General features: G+C 45.1%; 2 protein-coding genes across 2 annotated transcripts in view; one reads left to right on the top strand and one right to left on the bottom strand.

The window, feature by feature from the left end:
- Window positions 1–14335, top strand: part of LOC133282500 (ubiquitin-conjugating enzyme E2 R2-like) — an 87355-nt gene extending 73020 nt beyond the window's left edge. Inside the window, exons 3-5 of the mRNA XM_061478501.1 lie at window positions 6051–6148; window positions 12109–12243; window positions 13386–14335. Coding sequence (XP_061334485.1) covers window positions 6051–6148; window positions 12109–12243; window positions 13386–13599 — 447 coding nt within the window. The 3' untranslated portion in view covers window positions 13600–14335. The remainder of the gene's footprint in view (window positions 1–6050; window positions 6149–12108; window positions 12244–13385) is intronic.
- Window positions 14336–19414: 5079 nt separating this feature from the next.
- LOC133282502 (ubiquitin-associated protein 2-like) overlaps window positions 19415–20025 on the bottom strand; it is a 152176-nt gene continuing 151565 nt past the window's right edge. Inside the window, exon 27 of the mRNA XM_061478505.1 lies at window positions 19415–19659. Within this exon, the coding sequence (XP_061334489.1) occupies window positions 19564–19659 (96 nt within the window). The 3' untranslated portion in view covers window positions 19415–19563. The remainder of the gene's footprint in view (window positions 19660–20025) is intronic.

Genomic DNA, 20025 nt, shown 5'->3' with positions numbered 1-20025 from the left:
CCCCTTGAGGTACATGGCAGACTTCCCCATCTTGCCACATTAACCATCAGGTATATCCAGGTCCCTGAGCAAAAGCAATCCCACGAGTAAGTTTGTCTTTACTTGAAGCAGGAATAACCCAGACTGTCTTCCCCAGAAAATTCTTTATGTGCACCACAGGAAACTTATCCCCCTCTAAAGTATGTGAAAATTCTGATTGGGCTGGGCCAACCCTGTTGCAGATCCTCTAGTGTTAGCTAACCAGATGGCTTTTGGTAAATGTGTATCCCAGCGTTTGGAAGTCCCACGACCCATTGCTCTCGGTGTAGTTTTTAACAGCTCATTGTCTCATCTGATTTTCGCAGAGGCTGGTGTGTGATAGGGGATGCGATATGCCTGCTCTAAAGAGTGTCTGTAAGTGCCCAAGTGTCTATAAGGTTGTTCCATAAACGAGTCCCATTGTCTGACTCAGTTCTTTCTGGGCTGCCATGTTGCCAAAAGATTTGTTTCTCAAGGACCAGGATAGTGTTCTGGGAAGAGGTGTAGGACACAGCATATCTTCCCAGCTATCAGGTAGTTGCTTCCACCATGATAAGCACATGGCCTTGGCAGGTTGGTGGGAGTGTATGTTCCACATTTTTTGGATTCCCATGTACAAAGACAATGTAAACAATCAAATGCTCTATTCTACTTACTGCATTATTAGTGCAAAGCAAATATATATATATTGTTTTGAAGCAGGTTACATACATACCAACCCCTGGTTGCATGTGATACCGCCAAGCAGGAGAAGGAGATGGAACATGTTGCCCTGTCGGAGAGGTGGTAGGCAGTGCGTTGTCAGGGCATCCTTCGAATCAAGATGGCCTTCTCACCTGTCCGTCCCTGCAGAGGTCCTTATATCCCCCCTCTATATGTTGCATCTCTGCCTTTATGTCTTGAGGTGTCATGGGCCTGCCGGGCTAAAAATAATTCACCCTTATGTTGCCAATCTAAGTCCATCTGAGCCACTTCAATCTTAGCAGCTTTATCCACTTGTTGGTTGTTCTGGTGTTCCTCAGTGGCCTGACTCTTGGGTACATGAGCATCTGTGTGGCGTACCTTCACCACCAGGTTCTGCACCTGTGCAGCAATATCTTTCCACAGTGCAGCAGCACAGATGGGTTTACCTCTGGGTTGCCAGTTACTCTGCTTCCATTGCTGCAACCACCCCCACAGGGCATTTGCCCACTTACTCCATGTAGCATTGGCTGCATGATGTGTAGAGGAGACCCTGCCTTTGAACATCCAGCCCAGCACAGGCAAATGAGGTGCCAGGAGGGGCTGTGCTTCAGTGCCAATCATTTCTGAAGCAGCTTGAACCCCTTCATAGGCTGCCATTATCTCCTTTTCAGTTGGAGTATAGCTGGCCTCAGATCCTCTGTATCCCCGACTCCAAAAGCCGAGGGATCAACCTCGAGTCTCCCCTGGAACTTTCTGCCAGAGGCTGCAGGTAGGACCATTCTCCCTGGCTGCAGTGTAAAGCACATTTTTCACATCTTGCCCAGTCCGAACTGGTCCAAGGGCTACTGCATGAACTCTCTCTTGTTTAATTTGTTCAAAGGCTTGGTGTTGCTCAGGGCCCCATTTAAAATCATTCTTCTTCTGGGTCACATGATAGAGAGGGCTTACAATCAAATTGTAATTTGGGATGTGCATTCTCCAGAACCCCACAACACCCAAAAAAGATTATCTTTCTTTCATATTTGTTGGTGGAGACATTGCTGTTATCTTGTTGATCACATCTGTGGGGATATGGTGACTTCCATCTTGCCATTTTATTTCCAAAAATTTAATCTCCTGTGCAGGTCCCTTGACCTTACTCATTGTAAGGCAAAACCACCCTTCAGAAGGATTTGGATTATTTTCCTCCCTTTCTCAAAAACTTCTTCTGCTGTATCACCCCACATGATCTTGTCAGTGTATTGCAGGTGTTCTGGAGCTTGCCTCTGTTCCAGTGCAGTCTGGATCAGTCCATGGCAGATGGTAGGGTTGTGTTTCCACTCACCCTTGGGGCAGTCAGTACCAAATGTACTGGACACCCCTCCAAGTAAAAGCGAACTGTGGCCTGCACTCTACTGCCAAAGAGGTTGAGAAAAATTCATTGGCAATATCAATCGTGGCATACCACTTGGTTGCCTTTGACTCCAGTTCATATTGATGTTCTAGCATGTCCAGTACAGCAGCACTCAGTGGTGGTGTGACTTCACCCACAGTGAAGTGACCAACACAGCACTGCACCAGCTACTAAGAAAGAGAAAAATAACTGTTACAGGTGAACCCAGGACAGCTTGAGACAGAGTTTAATAATGCTGTTGTAAAGTCTGAAAAGCAGTTCATTTCATTGAATTGGTTGAAAACTACCAAATTTCGGAGGTGTCTTTGAAAGTTGAAGGCCCGTTTTGGCTCACAATTTGATTTAAGCTTTTAGTGGAGGCCGGTCAAATCTCTCCTAAACTTTTAGATATTCTAGACAAATATTGGCCTGCTAGGACTACTGCTTGGATAGTTTTGAGGTGCTAAAGGCTTCTCAAAAATGTTCCTCTTGGTGTAGCTCTGTCACCTTATCACAGGTCTTTGTATGAGAAGTCCTGCAAGCTTCCTTTGGGTCTACTTCAAAACAGGAATGTCACTTCTCTCCTTTGCTGCAAACAAACAATGGCATCAGTTGATGCCTTAGCTTGGAAGGCCGTTTTCTAAAATGCTTTGTCTGGAATGAGCATACTTCAAATTTAATTTTGAAAATACTGAAAACTGTACTGATGGCTTAATAATAGATGGCCAAAAGCCTCTCCAAACTTCAGTGCAAAACAAGATAGTAATCAGCTTTAATTACTGGATTCTCAGGAGGATTGCCCTAAGCCCAAGGACATCCTGAAATCAGTCATCTGACAGTCTTCTGACTTGAGTTTTTGACTTGGCACTGAATCTTGCATGTAGCCAAGGATGATGTTTCTTTTTAAGGCTCTGTTTCAGTTACATGGGAGTTTGATCTATAAATAGATAACTTTGAGACCTACAGTTTACCGCAGATTCATACTGTGGATGTTAATTCTGGTTCCAGAAATTCTCATGCAGGAGGTGAGTGGGAAATGGTTACCAAAACAGTATGTACAAAATGTGTCTTAGAAAGGACCTCTCCTAGCCCTGGTGAGAAAGATGAAAAAATTGCTCTAGAAACAACTGAAGGTAGGAGGAGAAATTAACCCAAAACTTTATTTTGGGGTTACTCTTCAAATACTCCAGCTCTCACACTCTCTTTGTGTTCATAGCAGTATTTCTTGGAGCTGAGGGAATCTAAAGCATCTTGCAGGCTGTTTCAGAAACAACATTTAAGCAGTGAAGATGAGGCACTGGGATATCTCCAAATGAAGCTGAGAATGTCAGGAGGAGGGGGGAAATAATCTTTTAGTGTAAGGAAGATGAAAGAAAGTAACAGTTTACAGAACCTGCTGGTGGGAAGAGATTGAGAGGGCAGGGCTGTTCCACTTTTGAGCAATGAGGGTTTTATTTGGTTCGGTGTCTGTCATCCCCATCCCCCTTCCATCTCCAGTTTACTTGGGTCATCTAGCTGAGTTTTGATAAAACTGCATTCAAGACTTGGTTTTTGTAAGTTCTCAGTCCTAATAGAAGTATAGGCTATTTCCTATTGGCAGATGAATCCTCCTTGTTTATATCTTTCAAAACTGTACATGGGGAAAGAATCTCCCATTGATGAAAGCGATCCCTAAAACCTTGTGCTGATCTCATCAGGCCTCATGACACCTTCCCCCTTCCAGACTCTATAATACAGTGGTGCCCTGCTTGAATTCCCAAATGTAGCATTGTTGAAAGATGGAAACTTCTTGCATTCTTGCTTCCCCCAATATCTTCATATTGCCAAATATCTGCTTGTCCGCATGCTGCTTACTTGATCGCTTGAGGAAATTCCCCTGAGTGCAGTGATTGTGGCCAGGAGATGCCAGCACTGCATTCTTCCAGTAGATGGTTAAAGGACAAACTGGGTAAACTCACAGAAGTTATGAATAAAATCAGAATAGGCTGTGAACATACTCTAACATTAGTAAGGTTAACTCCACCTTAAAATGATATTAAAAAAAAAATCTAGATTGTACAAGCCTGTTGGAGTCCTAAAAAGGAAACTTCCTTGTTATGTTGCTAGAAGTTTGCTATAAGTGGATGCTTGGGTATTCAGCAGCTCCATGTGCTACATTGCTGTTTTTCATTGTGTTCTTGACCCAAAAAGGAAAAAAAAAAAAAGCTTAAAAATGATGAGAGCTTGCTAAATTAGCATACCTGGCAGGGTTAGTGAGATGCTGAAGTCTGGATACTGATCACAAGCCTCCAGTGTTGAAGCAGGATCTTATTTGGCTATAAAATAAATTCCATTCAGGTGAGCTGTTGCTACTTGTAGCTGTGATCACTGGCTTGGGCTCAAAGGTATGGATGCTATCACTGTGAGCAGTGCTACTTTGGTTTGGCTCCTGTGAGCAGTGTTGGAGAATCCTCCGGATGTAGATGAGACCAGGTGCATGGGGAACTGACATCCTGTGGTTCTGAACAGAACTGATCTGCAGCTTCTTCTCTGTTTCTGTCAGCAGCCTGTACCTTGGATCAGGGTGACAAAGGACAGTGTGAGTTCTGCCCATCAGCTGAGGCTGTGCCACCTGAATGTGTGGGGCTGCCTCTGGGAACTTGTTAGCCATCCTGGCAGCCAGCTGCAAGATGCAGCAAGCCAGCAGGGCCTGGAGAGGCCAACATCTGGTGGCTGGCCTCAGGCTCCATCTGCACCCTTTACCCTATCCTGCAGTAAGGCATTGGGACCTCACAAGCCCCTGGAGTTAACTTTAGCAGAAAATATCAGCTGTGGTGAATACTGCTGCTTCGCTCCTACAAAGTGGTCATGTCAGAGTGCTGTTGCTGATGGAAATTGGTTTTACCGGCTTCTTAGTGTTTATAAATGGTAGGCATCATGGAGCTTTAAATTAAGGCTATAACACTGGTAAGTAGAACAGAGATCGAGGATTATGTGGCTGTATGGTTTTCCATATGCTGTCAAAATATTCTTCGTCTTGCAATGCTGGAAGGGATTTTGAGTGAAACCTTCAGAGAGGGCATCTCATGCCTTTTCACCTGATATTTCAAATGGCTGTGTCCTAGGGGAGCAGCGTAAGCCTGCCCTGCACCATCTGTTCAACCTTCTTGTGTCTTGGGAGAAGCATTGTTTTGATACCTGAACTAGTAGAGTGCTAAACCTTTCAATTAAAAAATTCCTGTAACTAACTCAGCTATCACTGGGAACAAAAGTTTTTAAACCTACTTTGGGTCTCTTGTGACTAAAGCTCACTTCTATCACTGTGAAAGTACATGTTATCTGGAGACTAATTTTGTTTTACATTATTTCTACTTTTGCTTGCTTTCCTACATTCTTTAAACCTCTTGACTTGAGATGATTAGTCTGCAAATTGGTACAAAATACTGTTTAGCAAGGGAGACTTTTCAACATATAAATACAGTAGACCCAAGAAGAATTGAGAAATGTTTCCAGTTATTGCATATATTTTTACTGGTGCTTGGGGTGTCCATATCAACAAGGTTAAACTTCTCAGAACATAGTGTTGGAGTTATAGAATCATAGAATCATAGAATCATGGGTTGGAAAGGACCTTAAGATCATCCAGTTCCAACCCCCCTGCCATGGGCAGGGATGCCTCACAGTAGACCATGTCACCCAAGGCTCTATCCAACCTGGCCTTGAACACTGCCAGGGATGAAGCATTCACCACTTTTTCAGGCAACCTATGCCAGTGCCTCACCACCCTCACAGTAAAGAACTTCTTCCTTATATCTAACCCTGTACTTCCCCTGTTCAAGTTGAAACCTATCACCCCTTGTCCTATTGATACAGTCCCTGATGAAGAGTCCCTCTCTGGCATCCTTGTAGACCCCCTTCAGATATTGGAAGGCTGCTATGAGATGTTAGACCTTTCCCTCAAGCCAGGCTACTTTCAGATTTTGTTTCTGTCTTGCAGAATGGAGATGTATGTATTTCAATTCTTCACCCACCTGTAGATGACCCACAAAGTGGAGAGCTGCCATCCGAGAGGTGGAACCCTACCCAAAATGTCAGGTAATAGTGTGAATCTGTGATGTACAGCAATGATCTCAGACTTGTTATCTCTACGACTAAGGCCTGTGTTGGGACAAGTTTAGAAGGGAATTTAAGACTTGGGGGGCTTTAGGTCATGAATTGGGTGGGAAGCTGTTTGAAGTGCTGTGTCCCCCAATGCTGGGCTAACAATGTGGAGACTGCTGTCCTGTTCACAGGGATTCATGTTTTTAAAGCAAATTGTCCAAAATGTTCTAGCCTTTCCCAGTCCATGTTATCCTGCATATAAGTTTTTCTAACTCCTCCAAGATAAAAATTTCTTTACTGTGAGAGTGACAGATCACTGGAAGAGGTTGCCCAGGGGGGTTGTGGAGTCTCCTACGTTGGAGATATTCAAGGAGTTATCTTGAGCAGTTAAAAATGTAGTTTTCTTCCTGGAAAATAAATGAAAGATCACCAAGTGCCAGAGACATTCAAGGCTAACCTGATAATTTTCTTGAAACGTGAGATGAATTTCATTCTCATTACAAGACACTGCCAATAAATAACTGATAAAACTCATGTTAAGTAGCAGCTCACTGACCTGTGCAGCTGGAGTAGTAAGTGATATAGTAGAAAAACCTTGAAGTAAGGTACTTCCTGTTCTAAATTTTTAATCTCATTTATTATCTAAATAAGGTTAAAATAATTGCCTCTAGGTTTTTAGCATATCAAGAAGGGGAAAATGGAAGACCTAGGGAAATACAGACCAGTCAGTCTCACCTCTGTGCCTGGCAGAATCATGGAGCAGATTCTCCTGGAAAGCATGCTAAGGCACATGAAAAACGAGGTGGTTGGTGGCAGCCAGCATGGCTTCACTAAGGGGAAATCCTGCCTGACCAGTATGGTGGCCTTCTATGATGGGGCTACAGAACTGATGGATGGAGCAAAGCAGTTGATGTCGTCTACCTGGACTTGTGAGAAGCGTTTGACACTGTCCCACATTGGAGAGACATCAATTTGACGGATGGACGACTCAGTGGATAAGGAATTGGCTGGATGGCCGCACAAAGAGAGTTGCGGTTAACAGCTCAATGTCCAAGTGGAGACAGGTAACAAGTGGTGTCCCTTGGGTTGGTGTTGGGACTGATCCTGTTTAACATCTTTGTCAGAGACACAGACAATGGGATTGAGTCTGCTCTCAGCAAGTTTGCCAATGGTGCTAACCTGTGTGGTTTGGTTGATACGCTGGAGGGAAGGGATGCCATCCAGAGAGATCTTGACATACTTGTGAGGTGGGCCAATGCCAACCTCATGAAGTTCAACAATGCAAAGTGCAATGTCCTACACCTGGGTGGGGGCAATCCCAGGCACAGCTACAGGTTGGGCAGAGAAGTGATTCAGAGCAGCCCTGAAGAGACAGTCAAGTTTGTTGGTTGACAAGAAAATGAACATGAGCCAGCAGTATGCGCTCGCAGCCCAGAAATCCAACCATATCCTGGGCTGCATCAAAAGGAGCGTGACCAGCAGATCGAATGAGGTGGTCCTGCCCCTCTGCTCCGCTCTTGTGAGACCTCACTTGGAGTATTGTGTACAGTTCTGGTGGCCTCAACATAAAAAGGACATGGAACTGTTGGAACAAGTCCAGAGGAGGGCCCACGGGGGCTGGAGCACCTCCTGTATGAAGATAGGCTGAGAAAGGTGGGGCTGTGCAGCCTGGAGAAGAGAAGGCTGAGTGGAGACCTCATAGCAGCCTTCCAGTGTCTGAAGTGGGCCTATAAGGATGCTGGGGAGGGACTCTTCAGTAGGGACTGTAGTGATAGGGCAAGGGATAATGGGTTAAAACTTAAAAAGGGAAGTTTAGATTGGATATAAGGATTAAGTTCTTTACTGTGAGGGTGGTGAGGCACTGGAATGGATTCCCCAAGGAAGTTGCGAATGCTTCATCCCTGGTGGTGTTCAAGGCCAGGTTGGACAGAGCCTTGGGTGATATGGTTTAGTGTGAGGTGTCCCTGCCCATGGCAGGGGGTTGAAACTAGATGATCTTAAAGTCCTTTCCAACCCAAGCCATTCTGTAATTCTATAACTGTGCTTTCTTTTGGCCATTTATTAGATGCTGATTCCCCAATTTGAAATCTGTTATTTACTGGTAAATTCACCTAGGGACCACAGCACACCTGAGGGAGTGCAGTGATTTGAAAAGGCTTGTCTGATAGTTTGACTCGGCTTTCTTCTAACTTAGCATCATTAAATTAATTTGAAAAGAGCCTTTGTCAAAGCAAAAATCTGGCAAGGGGGATTTATTGGATTCTCGACCCTTGGAATATGATTGTAATGCACTCTGCAAAGTGTTGAACTAGGGATAATGTGGCAGGAGACTAGAAGTTGTAGCAGTCAGCAAATTGTAACAACTGCTGCTTCTCCTGGTGCATGCTACTTCAAGGTTAAAAAGGCTCAAGAGAAATGGTGCATCTTAGCTGTGTGAATTCAATGAAGGCTTGGGAATCTTACCTTCAGAGCTTGAGGTAAACATTATCCAATCCATCCTTGCCAAGTACAAGTGAGTATAAAGCAACCTCTCAATGTTCTAGTTCCTATTAAAAAAACAAAATTGAAGAAAATTTTAAATACTATTTTAAGCTCTATGTTGTTCATCTGTCCCTCTGCTCATGTGGCTGTTAAACTGTTTTTTTACTTATACATCTGATATGGTTAGGACTAGGTGACAAGCCTCCACTCATAGTTAGGAGACAGCTTTGGACATTACTTATATTGCACACATTTTGAGTATTTCATTATATACAGCCCTAAAGATTGATATGAAACTTCTCATGCACTAGTTCTCTGATTTCTGTTCTTCTTTACCATGGTGCAATTTTTGGTGCTTACTCTTGGAACATGTTTGGTTTAAGGGTGATATTTGGGGAGAAAATATTCATCAGCTGTATCATCAAGTGCAAATAAACCTTGTCCTTAACTGTTAGCCTGCTGCCAGCATCACCTGTTCGGCTAAGTGCCAATAGAAATGTGTCCTGCTGGGGTCCATTTGGCTTTGCAAGGCTCCAGAGTGTCAGACAGGGGGGCAGCAGATCTGAAGGTGTGGGAGGGGAGTATGCTTGTTGTAATGAGCTGCATGTGTAACCTAGGGTGTCTCTTCAGCTTCTGAATTTTGTAAATCCTCCTGGGTATTGACTGTTTACTACAGATGACTGTGGTTGAAGTACATGGAGGTGGAAATGTCATTCAACTTGGAAAGCACATGTACTTCCACCTCTAATGGTGTTAAGCACGCTCATTAATTTTTTTAAATATAGTCAATATGGTCTTTCCCATCACTCAGGGCTAGATGAGACAAGCTTAAGTAAATATGGCAAACATCCTGCAAGATGTGAAGGAATGCAGCTGTGATCTTTGTAGCAGAATATACTGCTTTTCTTTGTGTCCCATAAAGCTGAGGAAATAGTGGCATGGCTTAGGGGTTGAGGCTCTGATCATTTTAGTTGCCTGTCTCCAAATCTCTCCAGGCCTCAATCTGTCCTTTAAGGTGCACAGGCCAGAAGTGAGCACAGTATTCAAGATGTTGGTATATCTGTTTCTTGTGAAGATAGTTGATGCCCTGTCTTACTATTGTTTTGTTTCCTGAGGATGCCTATTTTTGTTGGCTTTTTTTGGCTGCTTTAGTGCATTGAGCTGGTTGCAGAAACTGGCCAGATACAACATTACTGTCAGTACAGTTTAAGCCAAAACCTCTTAATTTGTACTGGAGAGTAAAAATGTGCTAGGACAAATCTGTAAGTACCTCTAAAGGTGGATCTGAGAAGCTACAATGTAGATAGTAGCTGGAACAAAAAAAAAATCCTTGGGAGTATGGGATCCACTCTGTAATGTCTGATTTTGTTTAGATTCAATTCGTGTCTGAGCCTTCTGTTGCTATGTGGAGAGAAAAAGGTACTTGGCAGGTATGATTCCTTGAGCATCTACTGGCTTCTCTCCTCTGCTGATAAAGGGATGTAAAGGGACTCACTGTGGAGACAAGAGCACCATAAACACTTAAAACAAAGTGGCTTGGCAACTGAGGAGCATGCTGTTCCCCAGAATGGGGTGGGGGGGATGTAAGAAAGCAGAAGGTGGGCTTGAAATCCCCACTCTTCATGCAAACAACTTGAATGAAACAACCTCGACTGAGGGAAAAACAGATCCATGACAGTACTGGAAAGAGTCAATCTGCATCCAGCCTGCTGCAGTTTGCATTTGATGCTAAGGATGTTTTCACAATAAAGTTTAACTATGTGTTTTGGTTTTGGTCTTGTCAAATCCCGATCAAGGACTTTTCAGTCTCTCATGCTCTGCCAATGAAGAGGAGCACAAGAAGGCAGGAGGGAGCAGACAGGACACCTGACTGAAACTAGCCAAAGGGGTATTCCATACCACACCATGTCAAGCCCAGTATATAAACTGGGAGGAGTTACCCAGAAGGGACTGATCACTGCTCGGGTTGGGCTGGGTATCGGTCAGCGGGTGGTGAGCAATTGTATTGTGCATCTGTATTGTGCATCACTTGGGGTATCTGAGCTTTCATTTCTTTCTTCCCCCCCCCCCCCCCATTATTATTATCATTATTGGTATTGTTGGTTTCCTTTTATTATCACTATATTGTACTTTATTTTAGTTATTAAACTGTTCTTATCTCAACCCATGGGATTTCCATTCTTTTGATTCTCTTCCCCATCCCAACCGGGAGGGGAAAGGGGGGGTGTGAGTGCACAGCTGTGTGGTACTTAATTACCGGCTGGGATTAAATCACGACAGTGGCTTTTGGCACCCAATGTGGGGCCCAAAGGGCTGAGATAATAACAGATCTGAAAAGGGAATGTTAAAACAAATTTGTTGCAAGCATTCATTGTATTGTAATAGTCGCTGGTCACAATGTTGCCTCATTTGCTCTCAGAGTTCATACACATGTGCTCACTGGTACACTATATAATGCTTTTCTTGTCATGTGCTCCCTGTGGTGATGTTTATTCATGGAGCTTGGTCTAAAGTTGTCATGTTGTTGTACTTTGTAGTGCTGGGTTGTGATATGACCGAATCACTGATCATGAGACTAATCTGGTATGTGTACTTAGTATTGTCACCTTTGTCCCTCGGGAGCCATTTGGTAGGAACTAAGAATGATTACACCTTTGGCCTTTTCTCCTCAGAGAACCAACCTGTAACAGGAACATCTTCCTACAGCTTCCATCCTTCATTCCTTCCTTTCCTTCCCCTTTCCTTCCCTCCAATATCCTTCTTCTCCTCCAGGATAATTACAGTAGTATCTGAGAATTTTGAAGATTTTTAATATCCTTTGAATACCCTTGAAACCAGGCTGGTTTTTTTGCAAGGCACCAGCATGTTTTTGTATATGGTTCCGATCTTGCTTAGGGTTAAACAGCTACATGTGGCGATTCCACTCCCTGTGAGCAGCTTTAGTGGCACACAGGCTGAGGAGAGACCTGGCCACAGCTCCAATCCCTTAACTTGCTGGGAGGAAGGGAAGGCAGTGCAGCCTCATCCAGTGGGAGGACTACTATGACCCAAAGCCTACATGGCGTAGGCAAAGAGCCTCGCTTTCTGCTGGGAGGCCAAATGTAATGAGGAACATGCTGACCAGGCAGGTTTCCAACCCTGCACTATTCATGGGTGGTGTGGACAAACTGAATTCTGGTCTAATGCAAGCTTTGCCTGCTACTGCCCTACCACAAGCACATGCACAGACATGATAGTCTATTGTCAGATTGGGTCTTTGAGGTTTGTATTGTGTTACAATACAAACTGATGTCCAGGATCTGAAGTTCATAAATATCTGCTCTCACATCAACTATTATCCTTAGCTATCCTTAATTATCCATAATTAAAGTTTTTACTTTAAACAATTTTTTTTGATGCATCACCTAAAGAAGATGGCATCCAGAATCTGTGAATGTGTTAGATCTGACTGCTGTTGTGGTTACTTTTTTCAGGACTATCTTACTGAGTGTGATCTCTTTGCTTAATGAGCCCAACACATTCTCTCCTGCCAATGTGGATGCATCAGTCATGTTCAGGAAATGGAGGGACAGTAAAGGAAAAGACAAAGAATATGCTGAAATCATAAGGTAAGCTTTGTCATGTGTGATGCTGTACTACTGGCCTCCTGGTTTTAATCCTATGAAACAGGTTGCTCACAGAATTTGCTGAAACCAGCTTCTTGCTGTGGTTGCTCCTTTCAAAATGAATTTTACAGTCTTATTCCAACTCTATGCTTCTGGTCCTTTCAGTATTTTCAGCACACAACTGTTGCAAACTTCTGGAGCAGGAGTACCGGGCTGATCCATCTTCAACTGGGATTTACTGGCAGCAAATAGGTTTTGCAGAGCATCATGCCAGATCAGTCTGAAAAAGAGCAATTCGAAGTCCCTACTTGACTCTGAGCACTGCTTGCATTGCTTGGGTTGATTCAAACTGACTGCATCCTACTAATTTTGTGCTTAATGCACTCATGAATCATCATCTTGTCCCTCCAATTCGAAGGAATATCAGCAGAATTTGGCAAGCTCTTGCAAAGCTGGGTTTAATTAGAAGCACTGTTCAGTTTTGATTGTACTTTGAGAAGTTCATGGTTCATCAGGTGCTGTAGGGAGATCACATAAACTTGAGCCAGGGTTGCTGTGGAGTGGCGGATGGGCAGCCCATGTTGCAGTGGGACTGCTGTCGTGCTTGCCTGGGGCAAGACCACATCTGCATTGACTCCACTAGCTGGGTGTCACAGAACCGTGGTCGCCTTAGGCCAGTGGACAAGATGTGTTAGGGAGACCCTCCCATTGAGTCATGAGCTGCCAAATTCTTGTGGGAATTGCAGTCTTGAGCATGTTGGTGTAATCGGTGGTAGAGGGTAGCTGTGGATGGTATCTCTGAACCTACCTCAATAAGTCACCTTAGCAAATCCCTAACTATCCCTTCTGTAACAAATGTAATGAAATTTGCTCTGAGCTCTAGCAGGTCACTAATGTGGAATCCTGTAGAATAACTGGTTTCATATGTTGCTGAGAGCGTGTGTGCTGCAAACACCCTTGGAGTGCTCCTAAGCCTGGGGCTGTGGCAACTAAATCTGTTTCTAATGCTGCTTGTAGTGCTTCAGCCAAACATCAGCTCTCCTGACTGAGGTGCCAGGAGAGCCGGGACAGGCTGGGAGGTGGGGAGTTGAGCCATGCTGCCAGCGCATGGCTCTGCTCACGTTGCTGTGCCCTCCTCCCTGCAGGAAACAAGTTTTGGCTACTAAAGTTGAGGCAGAAAAGGATGGCGTGAAGGTCCCCACTACACTGGCAGAGTACTGCATTAAAACTAAAGTGCCTTCCAATGACAACAGTTCAGATTTGCTTTATGACGACTTGTATGATGACGACATTGATGACGAGGACGAGGAGGATGCCGACTGTTATGATGATGATGATTCTGGCAATGAGGAGTCGTGACCTGTTCCCTCTATGCCCCTGTACTGCCCTGATGACTCAGGCCAGAAGGGAGCAGCGGTAACCTAGCAGCAGTCCAGCAAAACCAGATGGGGGGTGGGGTGGGAGGTGTGGGGGTGTGGTGTCAAAAAAACCCTGTCTCCTGTTGTATGGCTGTTTGCTCCTTTTTTTTTTTATGGACCTCTTAAACCCTTTACAGAATGTTTTAATTCTTGCATTTTTAACCCTTTCATCACTGTATTATGATTTCTTTTTTAAAAAGAAACTCCTTTTTTCACTTCTCTATGAAATGCTTACAGCAAAACAGGTTTGCTTGTGTTTAGATTCTTGAATTAAATACAGTCTTACATTGAGATGTTTAATGTATTTAAAGCTGGAACAAACCCATTGGTTTTCAGGAGCTCAAGTGCTGCATTTACTGGGAGCTAAAAATCCATACAAAGCAAACTGCCATGGTTTAGCTGCTCTATTTACAATAATAGCATGTGTACATTCATTTAGCCTTGTCACAGTGGCTTTTCCTTTATAAGGTAGGGCGGTGAAGAGTATAAAGCTACTGTGTTGAGCTTAATGGGATGTCACTGAAAGGTACAGTATTCCTTTTTAGACTGCTTAAGAAGTTAGGAACTAGCTGGCCCCTGAAGCCCCAGAGGGCACAATCATCAGCTTTGTCTCTGAAAAAGGTTTGTGATATGAACCCTAAAATAAACACTTAACACTTCACATCTGTACAACTGAGCCCTGGATTGCTATTTATTTATTTATTTATTTATTTAGACTCAGTTGGGATTGGAAAAGCTCAGTTTAGCCATGCTGCTGAGATCTGCTGCCACCTGCCCCTCTCCCGAGGGAGGAAAACAGAAGTGCATCCTGCTGCCCAGTGGGCCAGCGTTCATCCCAAACTTGTTTTTTGGCAGTGGGAGAGACTGATAGCCTCCTGCCCCAGTGCTCACTAGCAGCCCTTGCTTCCTGCAGCCCAAGTCCAGTGCTGGCCTGAGCCTTTCTGTTGGTTATGTAGGCCACATGTTGGTAAATGCAGTCCTGCTATATCTCTGTGGGGTTGGCAAAAGTCAAAGCTGCCTTTGGTGCCTACCTGGGGTGGAGTATGGATGTGTGCTGGGCTCTCCCCTGCCTGGCTGGCTGGGGCATGGGTGAGTGTGTGCAGCACCACAGGTGAGGAGACTGCACTGATTTCAGGCTGTAGGAGTGGCAAGGTTTGACAGGCTATTTAGCAGCATGCTTCAGTTGGTGCACCAAGCTCAGTCTCCTGCATGTTTTGGGGAGTTCTTGGCAGAGTTTAGGGCTCTCCCTTGTGGGCAGTGGGGATCCTGCATGCTTATGTCTGCAGAACCCTCTTCCTCAGTCCTTCAACACCTTCACCCTGTTGCAGTGTGCTCTCATTTGGCTGTGGTACAGTGGCTTGAATTCATCTTTTGCATGACCCCTTGATCAGCAGCCAGCCCTGCCCTCTTGCACTGAGCCCTGGCACCTCCAGGAGCAGATCTGAGATGCTGGCCCTGCTTGGGCAAGAGCCTCCGTTCCTACAGGTACAGAGGCAGTTTCCCTGATAAGAGCTGCAGGCTTGAGCATTTGTTTATGCCTTGCCTTTGTATATCTCAGGGTTTTCATTGGTATGTCACCAGCTGCAGACCCTCAAGGGGTGCTTTGGTGGGAGTAAACTTTGCACTTGCTCACTCTTGTCCTGGTCCTTACCCCAAGATACATCTGATCACAGAATAAAGTGTGCTGCCTGGAGGGAGAGGCAGGGAGAAAGACTGGTGGGGTTCAGAAGTGAGCAGGGCAGATGTGTTTTCAAAATTTTGCTTGACTGGGGTTTGCTGCTGCAGGGACAGCCCCTGCTCCTATGCCCCAGGGTGTGCTGGTGGTGCATCCCTCTACCTCCTGCAGAGTAAAGGCTACCTGAGCTCAGGATGCCTTGTTCCCCCCCCCCCCCCCCCCCCCCCAGTGCTCCCTGTGATGGTCCACCCTCCTGTTTGCATGTTACCTAGGGAGGCAGCTGGACCCCTCCTGAACTGTCCCACATGGGCTAATTCAGTTTGTCCTTCCAGCAAGCACTGACTCCTGGTGTATTCTGGAGCTGGCATTAGGGCAATGTCAGTGTTTGCAAATGGGCCCCTAGTACACCTGGATACAGGATTGGTCTCAGGGCCACACTGGGGTAGAGAGGCCAGCCTCCAGATTTGGGGAGTGAAGGAGCAGAGTATGGCAATGCTGGCTGTGCTGATGACTTAGTTTGAAATGATACTGCATCTTCCAGGCTTGCCCTTGTATTTTTCACTATCCTCACTGAATACTCACCAGTAACTTGAATTTTCAAGCTTGGTAGTGTAAGATGCATTATCATGACTCTTCTGTTACCCTTTTTTTTTCAAGACAACCTATTTTGTGAGCTCCTCCATTAGCAGAGTAATTTGTCTTCCCCACTGTCCTATGCAGTGTCATTGCTTGTTGACCTGTTGTTTTTTTTGTTGTTTACTGAAATACAAGGGGTTTAAGGGTATTTAAGAACCTGTGGAAAAATGTTTACCTGATCTGTATTCCCCTTCAAATGCAGTTTCCACCTATTCTGAAGCCAGCAGCATACGCTAGATTTCTTAGTAGTTTTTCTTAGCTGAAAGCCCAGATGGGTTGTTGTGGGCTTTTTTTAGTATAACTTACCAGAAAGAATTAACTGATGCAGTTTTTTGTGTTGTCCTCCCCTTCAATAGTTATCTTTTGTCTTTTTTGCACATCTGTCTACTAATAAAAATGTGAAATTAAGATATTCCTGGACTGTTACTTCACTGTTAATTGAGCTGGTTTATTTGCATGGTTTATTTAAAGCTTTGAATAACAGCTCTTTTTTTACAAGTTCATTGCTGCTCCAGTAGCAATGCCTATACTTAAATATTTATAAAGTCATTGGAAAATAAAGCTTCCGGTTGACAGCTACATGCCTGAACAGGCAAAAGGCCATGGGCTTTGTTGTTATATTTAGTCTTGCTAAGTCAGCAAAGGGGAGAGCAAGGAGAAGATGTTTCATGGTGTCATGACTGCAGCAGTGATGCAGGACTTGGGGTAAAGTTGCTGCTGCTGCCATGGGGCTGGGGTGCTGCTGGTGGCTGGTTCCCTGACAGGGCAGCACAGCAGAGGAAGCATGTGCAAGTGGAGAAGTTTGCTTTTGCAGTGCCTTGCTGCTGAGGTCAAGCTAAAACTAGCAGGACACTTGTACAGGAGTTGCACTTACTGCGCTTGAAATTGCTTGGAGGGCAGCAACTGCAGAGTCAAATGTGGTTGTGGCCTGAGTGGCCTTGCGCTTGAAGAATAGTGATGGCATTTCAGAGCTGCATTCCTAGATGAGTATCTATATTGAGGAATGGGATGGAGAGAGATGGTGGTGCCTGGGTCATCTGATTGGATCAGGCTAGCTTGTATCTCCTGCTTCGCTCCTACAGCACCAGGCTGCCCAGAGCTACCGGTAGCTTCTTAATCCAGAAGGTGTGGTACCAAAGCCAGGACAAGCTCTCAAGCCTGCTCTGCACTGGGTAAACCTGGCTGCCACATGTGCAAGTTGGTTGTGTTTGGGTTGTTTTGGGTTTTTTTCCCCCTTTCCTTGATGGCTGAGTTCAGCTGAGCAACCTTGGCTCTGCCATCACTGGTAGAACAGGGTATTAGTGAGGAAACAGCTGCAGAAGAGCCCTGCTGGAACCAACAGTGTAGGGAAAAGGGAAAATATCCTGTTTTGTCTTGCCTGGAGAGGAGGAGAGACTACCCGTGGCTGACTGCAGTCAGGGCCCCAGAGCAAGGGGGGAAGGTGCTGGAATTGCCTTTGCTGTTTTGTGCTGGGGAAAAAAGGAGGATGCCAGAGGGCAATATAGCCCATCACCTCCATGTGTGGAAGTGTTGCCCTTTTGTACCCACAGCATCTGCTGAGGCTGGAAATTGTGCAGCTGGGGCCAGCAATGAAGCACTGGCTGACATCTTTGTGAAGACATCTCCCTTGCAGCTACTTAAGGGGCTGCTGTGCACTAGCACCAACTTTCATCTGTTACCTTTTGCCACTTTCAACAGCTTCTGGACCCTAACAGACAAGCAAGGACTGACCTACACCTGTGAGGCAGCAGTGGAGTTTTATAAGCAAAAAAGTGTCTGAAGATGGCTTTTAGGGGTTGGTGGGGTGTTTTTCAAATGGCAGCTCTGACCACACGTAAATTAGGGGCTGTTGCTTGGTCTCAGCTGTTGGTGCAACCCTTCTACAAGCTCTTAGTCTTGAGCCTGCAGAAGCATTTTGCCCTCCTTGACATTCATTCCCTAAAGCTGGTAGCAGTGGGACAGCAGCTGGTGGTTTGACCATTATCAAAACTTGAGCTAGAGCAGAGGAAGGCCAATGCAGTTCATGTGCTGCTCAGAGGGGAGGAGGAATGCTGAGTGACACACTGACTTCTGGCAAGTGCATCCCACAGAATTAGGAAGTGCAAAAAAGACCCTCACCTGCAGCATGGATACAACATGGCTTCATATTTACCTAGCCCCCTCTGCTGTGAGGGGCAAGGATGTTCAGGAAGATGGGCCTAGGGCAGGAGCCATCCCTCAGGAGCCTTCACCACTGACCTTGCTCCTGGTGGAGACCATGCCATGGCCAAAGCAAGAGAGGATAATGCTGCAGCTGTGCTGCCTCCTTACCTATCCCAGCTGCTCCACAGGGACTCAGAGCACAGTGCCAGAGATATGATGCTTATGACCAGGATCCAATCACTGCTGCAGGTGGCTCTGAGCTCTCAGCACTGAGGTGCACTCACATTTGTCAGTATTTGGCATCCCCTGCAGACCCAGCTGCTGCTGTTACTCTCTAGGCAGGTAGAAATGGATAGGCTGAGCTCCTGAAACCTTTGAAAATACAGACAAATACCAGTGATATGCTTCAGTCTTTATTAGGTGGAGGAAGGGCTAAAACAAAATGAAACTCCAAAACCATTCACTGCAAGACCAGGAGTTGCCTCCAGGGTCTTGTTTTAAAAAAAAAAGTGGGAATGAACAGGTGAAGTGTCCATCTAGTAGCTCTGGACTTCCTAGGTGATGCAACTCAGGGCAAAGAAAGGCATAAGACATAACTTATGCTTTTATTTAAGAAACTGCTACATAGTTTTTGCCTCTAAAGATGCAAAGGAGGTTCCAGGATCCACTGAGCAATCTGAAATCTCTTGCTAGAGAAGCCAACCAATGAACAAATAAACCCCAACCAACCAAACAGGAAAAGCCTTTCTTTTTGTTTTTCTTTATTTTTCAATTTTTCAGTAAGTAGATGAGGCTACAGCTCAGGGTTACAGTGAGCAAACTGCCCACAAGACTTCATCTTCCACAGCAGGAGGGAGGAGACAAAAGAAAGGGGAAGGCCCACAAAACTTTTTTAAAACTTTTTTTTCCCTTTTTTTCCCCTCTCTCTTTAAAATAACAGCTAGACTGGGGGCTGTGAGCAGAAACCAAAGTAACAGGACACATCTTGATTTATTTTATTTTTTTGGGGGGAAGGGGGCGGTAGGCCTCCTTATTTGCCTGAATTTAGAGCTGCATTAAATAAATAGGCTTCAGCTCAAAAAAAAAGAAAAGAAAAAAACACCCAAAAAGACCAACAGTTTGTCTTTGACAGTTATAAAGCTTAAAAGCAAAAACAAGGAAGGATGCTCTGGTACAGAAGGAAAATTAATAATTAGTTTTCCTACAAAGAAAAGAAACCAGGCTCTACATACATAAATATATTACATACAACAGCAACTCAGAGGATGGATGGACGGATGGCTGACTGGCTGGCTGGCTGCATGGCTGCAGCTCTCCCCACACAGGCATTTGGCTGAGCAGTTACTACTTCTCCTAATAATTCCAGGAATGGGCTTCAGCTTTTCTTTTTTTCTCTTTTTTTTTTTTTTTCCTTCTCTCCTTCCGTTCTCTCCCTCCTCTCCAGTTTTGGATTTAGGTTGTCCAGTATGGAGAAGTGCCATAGGTAGTTTTGGTAGCCTGAGACTTTTGCTGCATGGTGCTGGGTTGGTTACGTTGGCCAGATCCACCCTAGAAATTGGAAAGGAAGGAGACATGGGCATCAGCTCCTATACCACCAGTGCTCCCAGGAAGACATGCCTGTCTGTACACCAGCAGAAGAGCTACCACCCCCAGGGACAGACCTGACACAGCGATGCCCCCCCAAAACACATCAATTTCTGCTCTGCGATATCTCTGCATCTTGCAATGTAGGACAAACAGCCATAGAGACACCAAGCAGGAACACAGGGACACACCATCCTGCTGCCCCCCCCCCCCCCCAGACAGGTTCAAGCACAAGGATGGAGAGAAGCAGGACTGAGGAGCTCTCTCAAGGTGAATGGAGGCAGTGCACCAGCCAAGGATGTAACATACATATTCTGAGAGAGAAGTAAT

Source organism: Pezoporus flaviventris, unplaced genomic scaffold, assembly GCF_033815535.1.
Source record: "Pezoporus flaviventris isolate CSIRO_AGI_PZ_B2104156 unplaced genomic scaffold, CSIRO_AGI_Pfla_v1 ptg000125l, whole genome shotgun sequence".
Lineage (NCBI taxonomy): Eukaryota > Metazoa > Chordata > Aves > Psittaciformes > Psittacidae > Pezoporus > Pezoporus flaviventris.
Note: the sequence above shows the minus strand (reverse complement) of the source record. Positions and strands in the feature narration are given on the sequence as shown.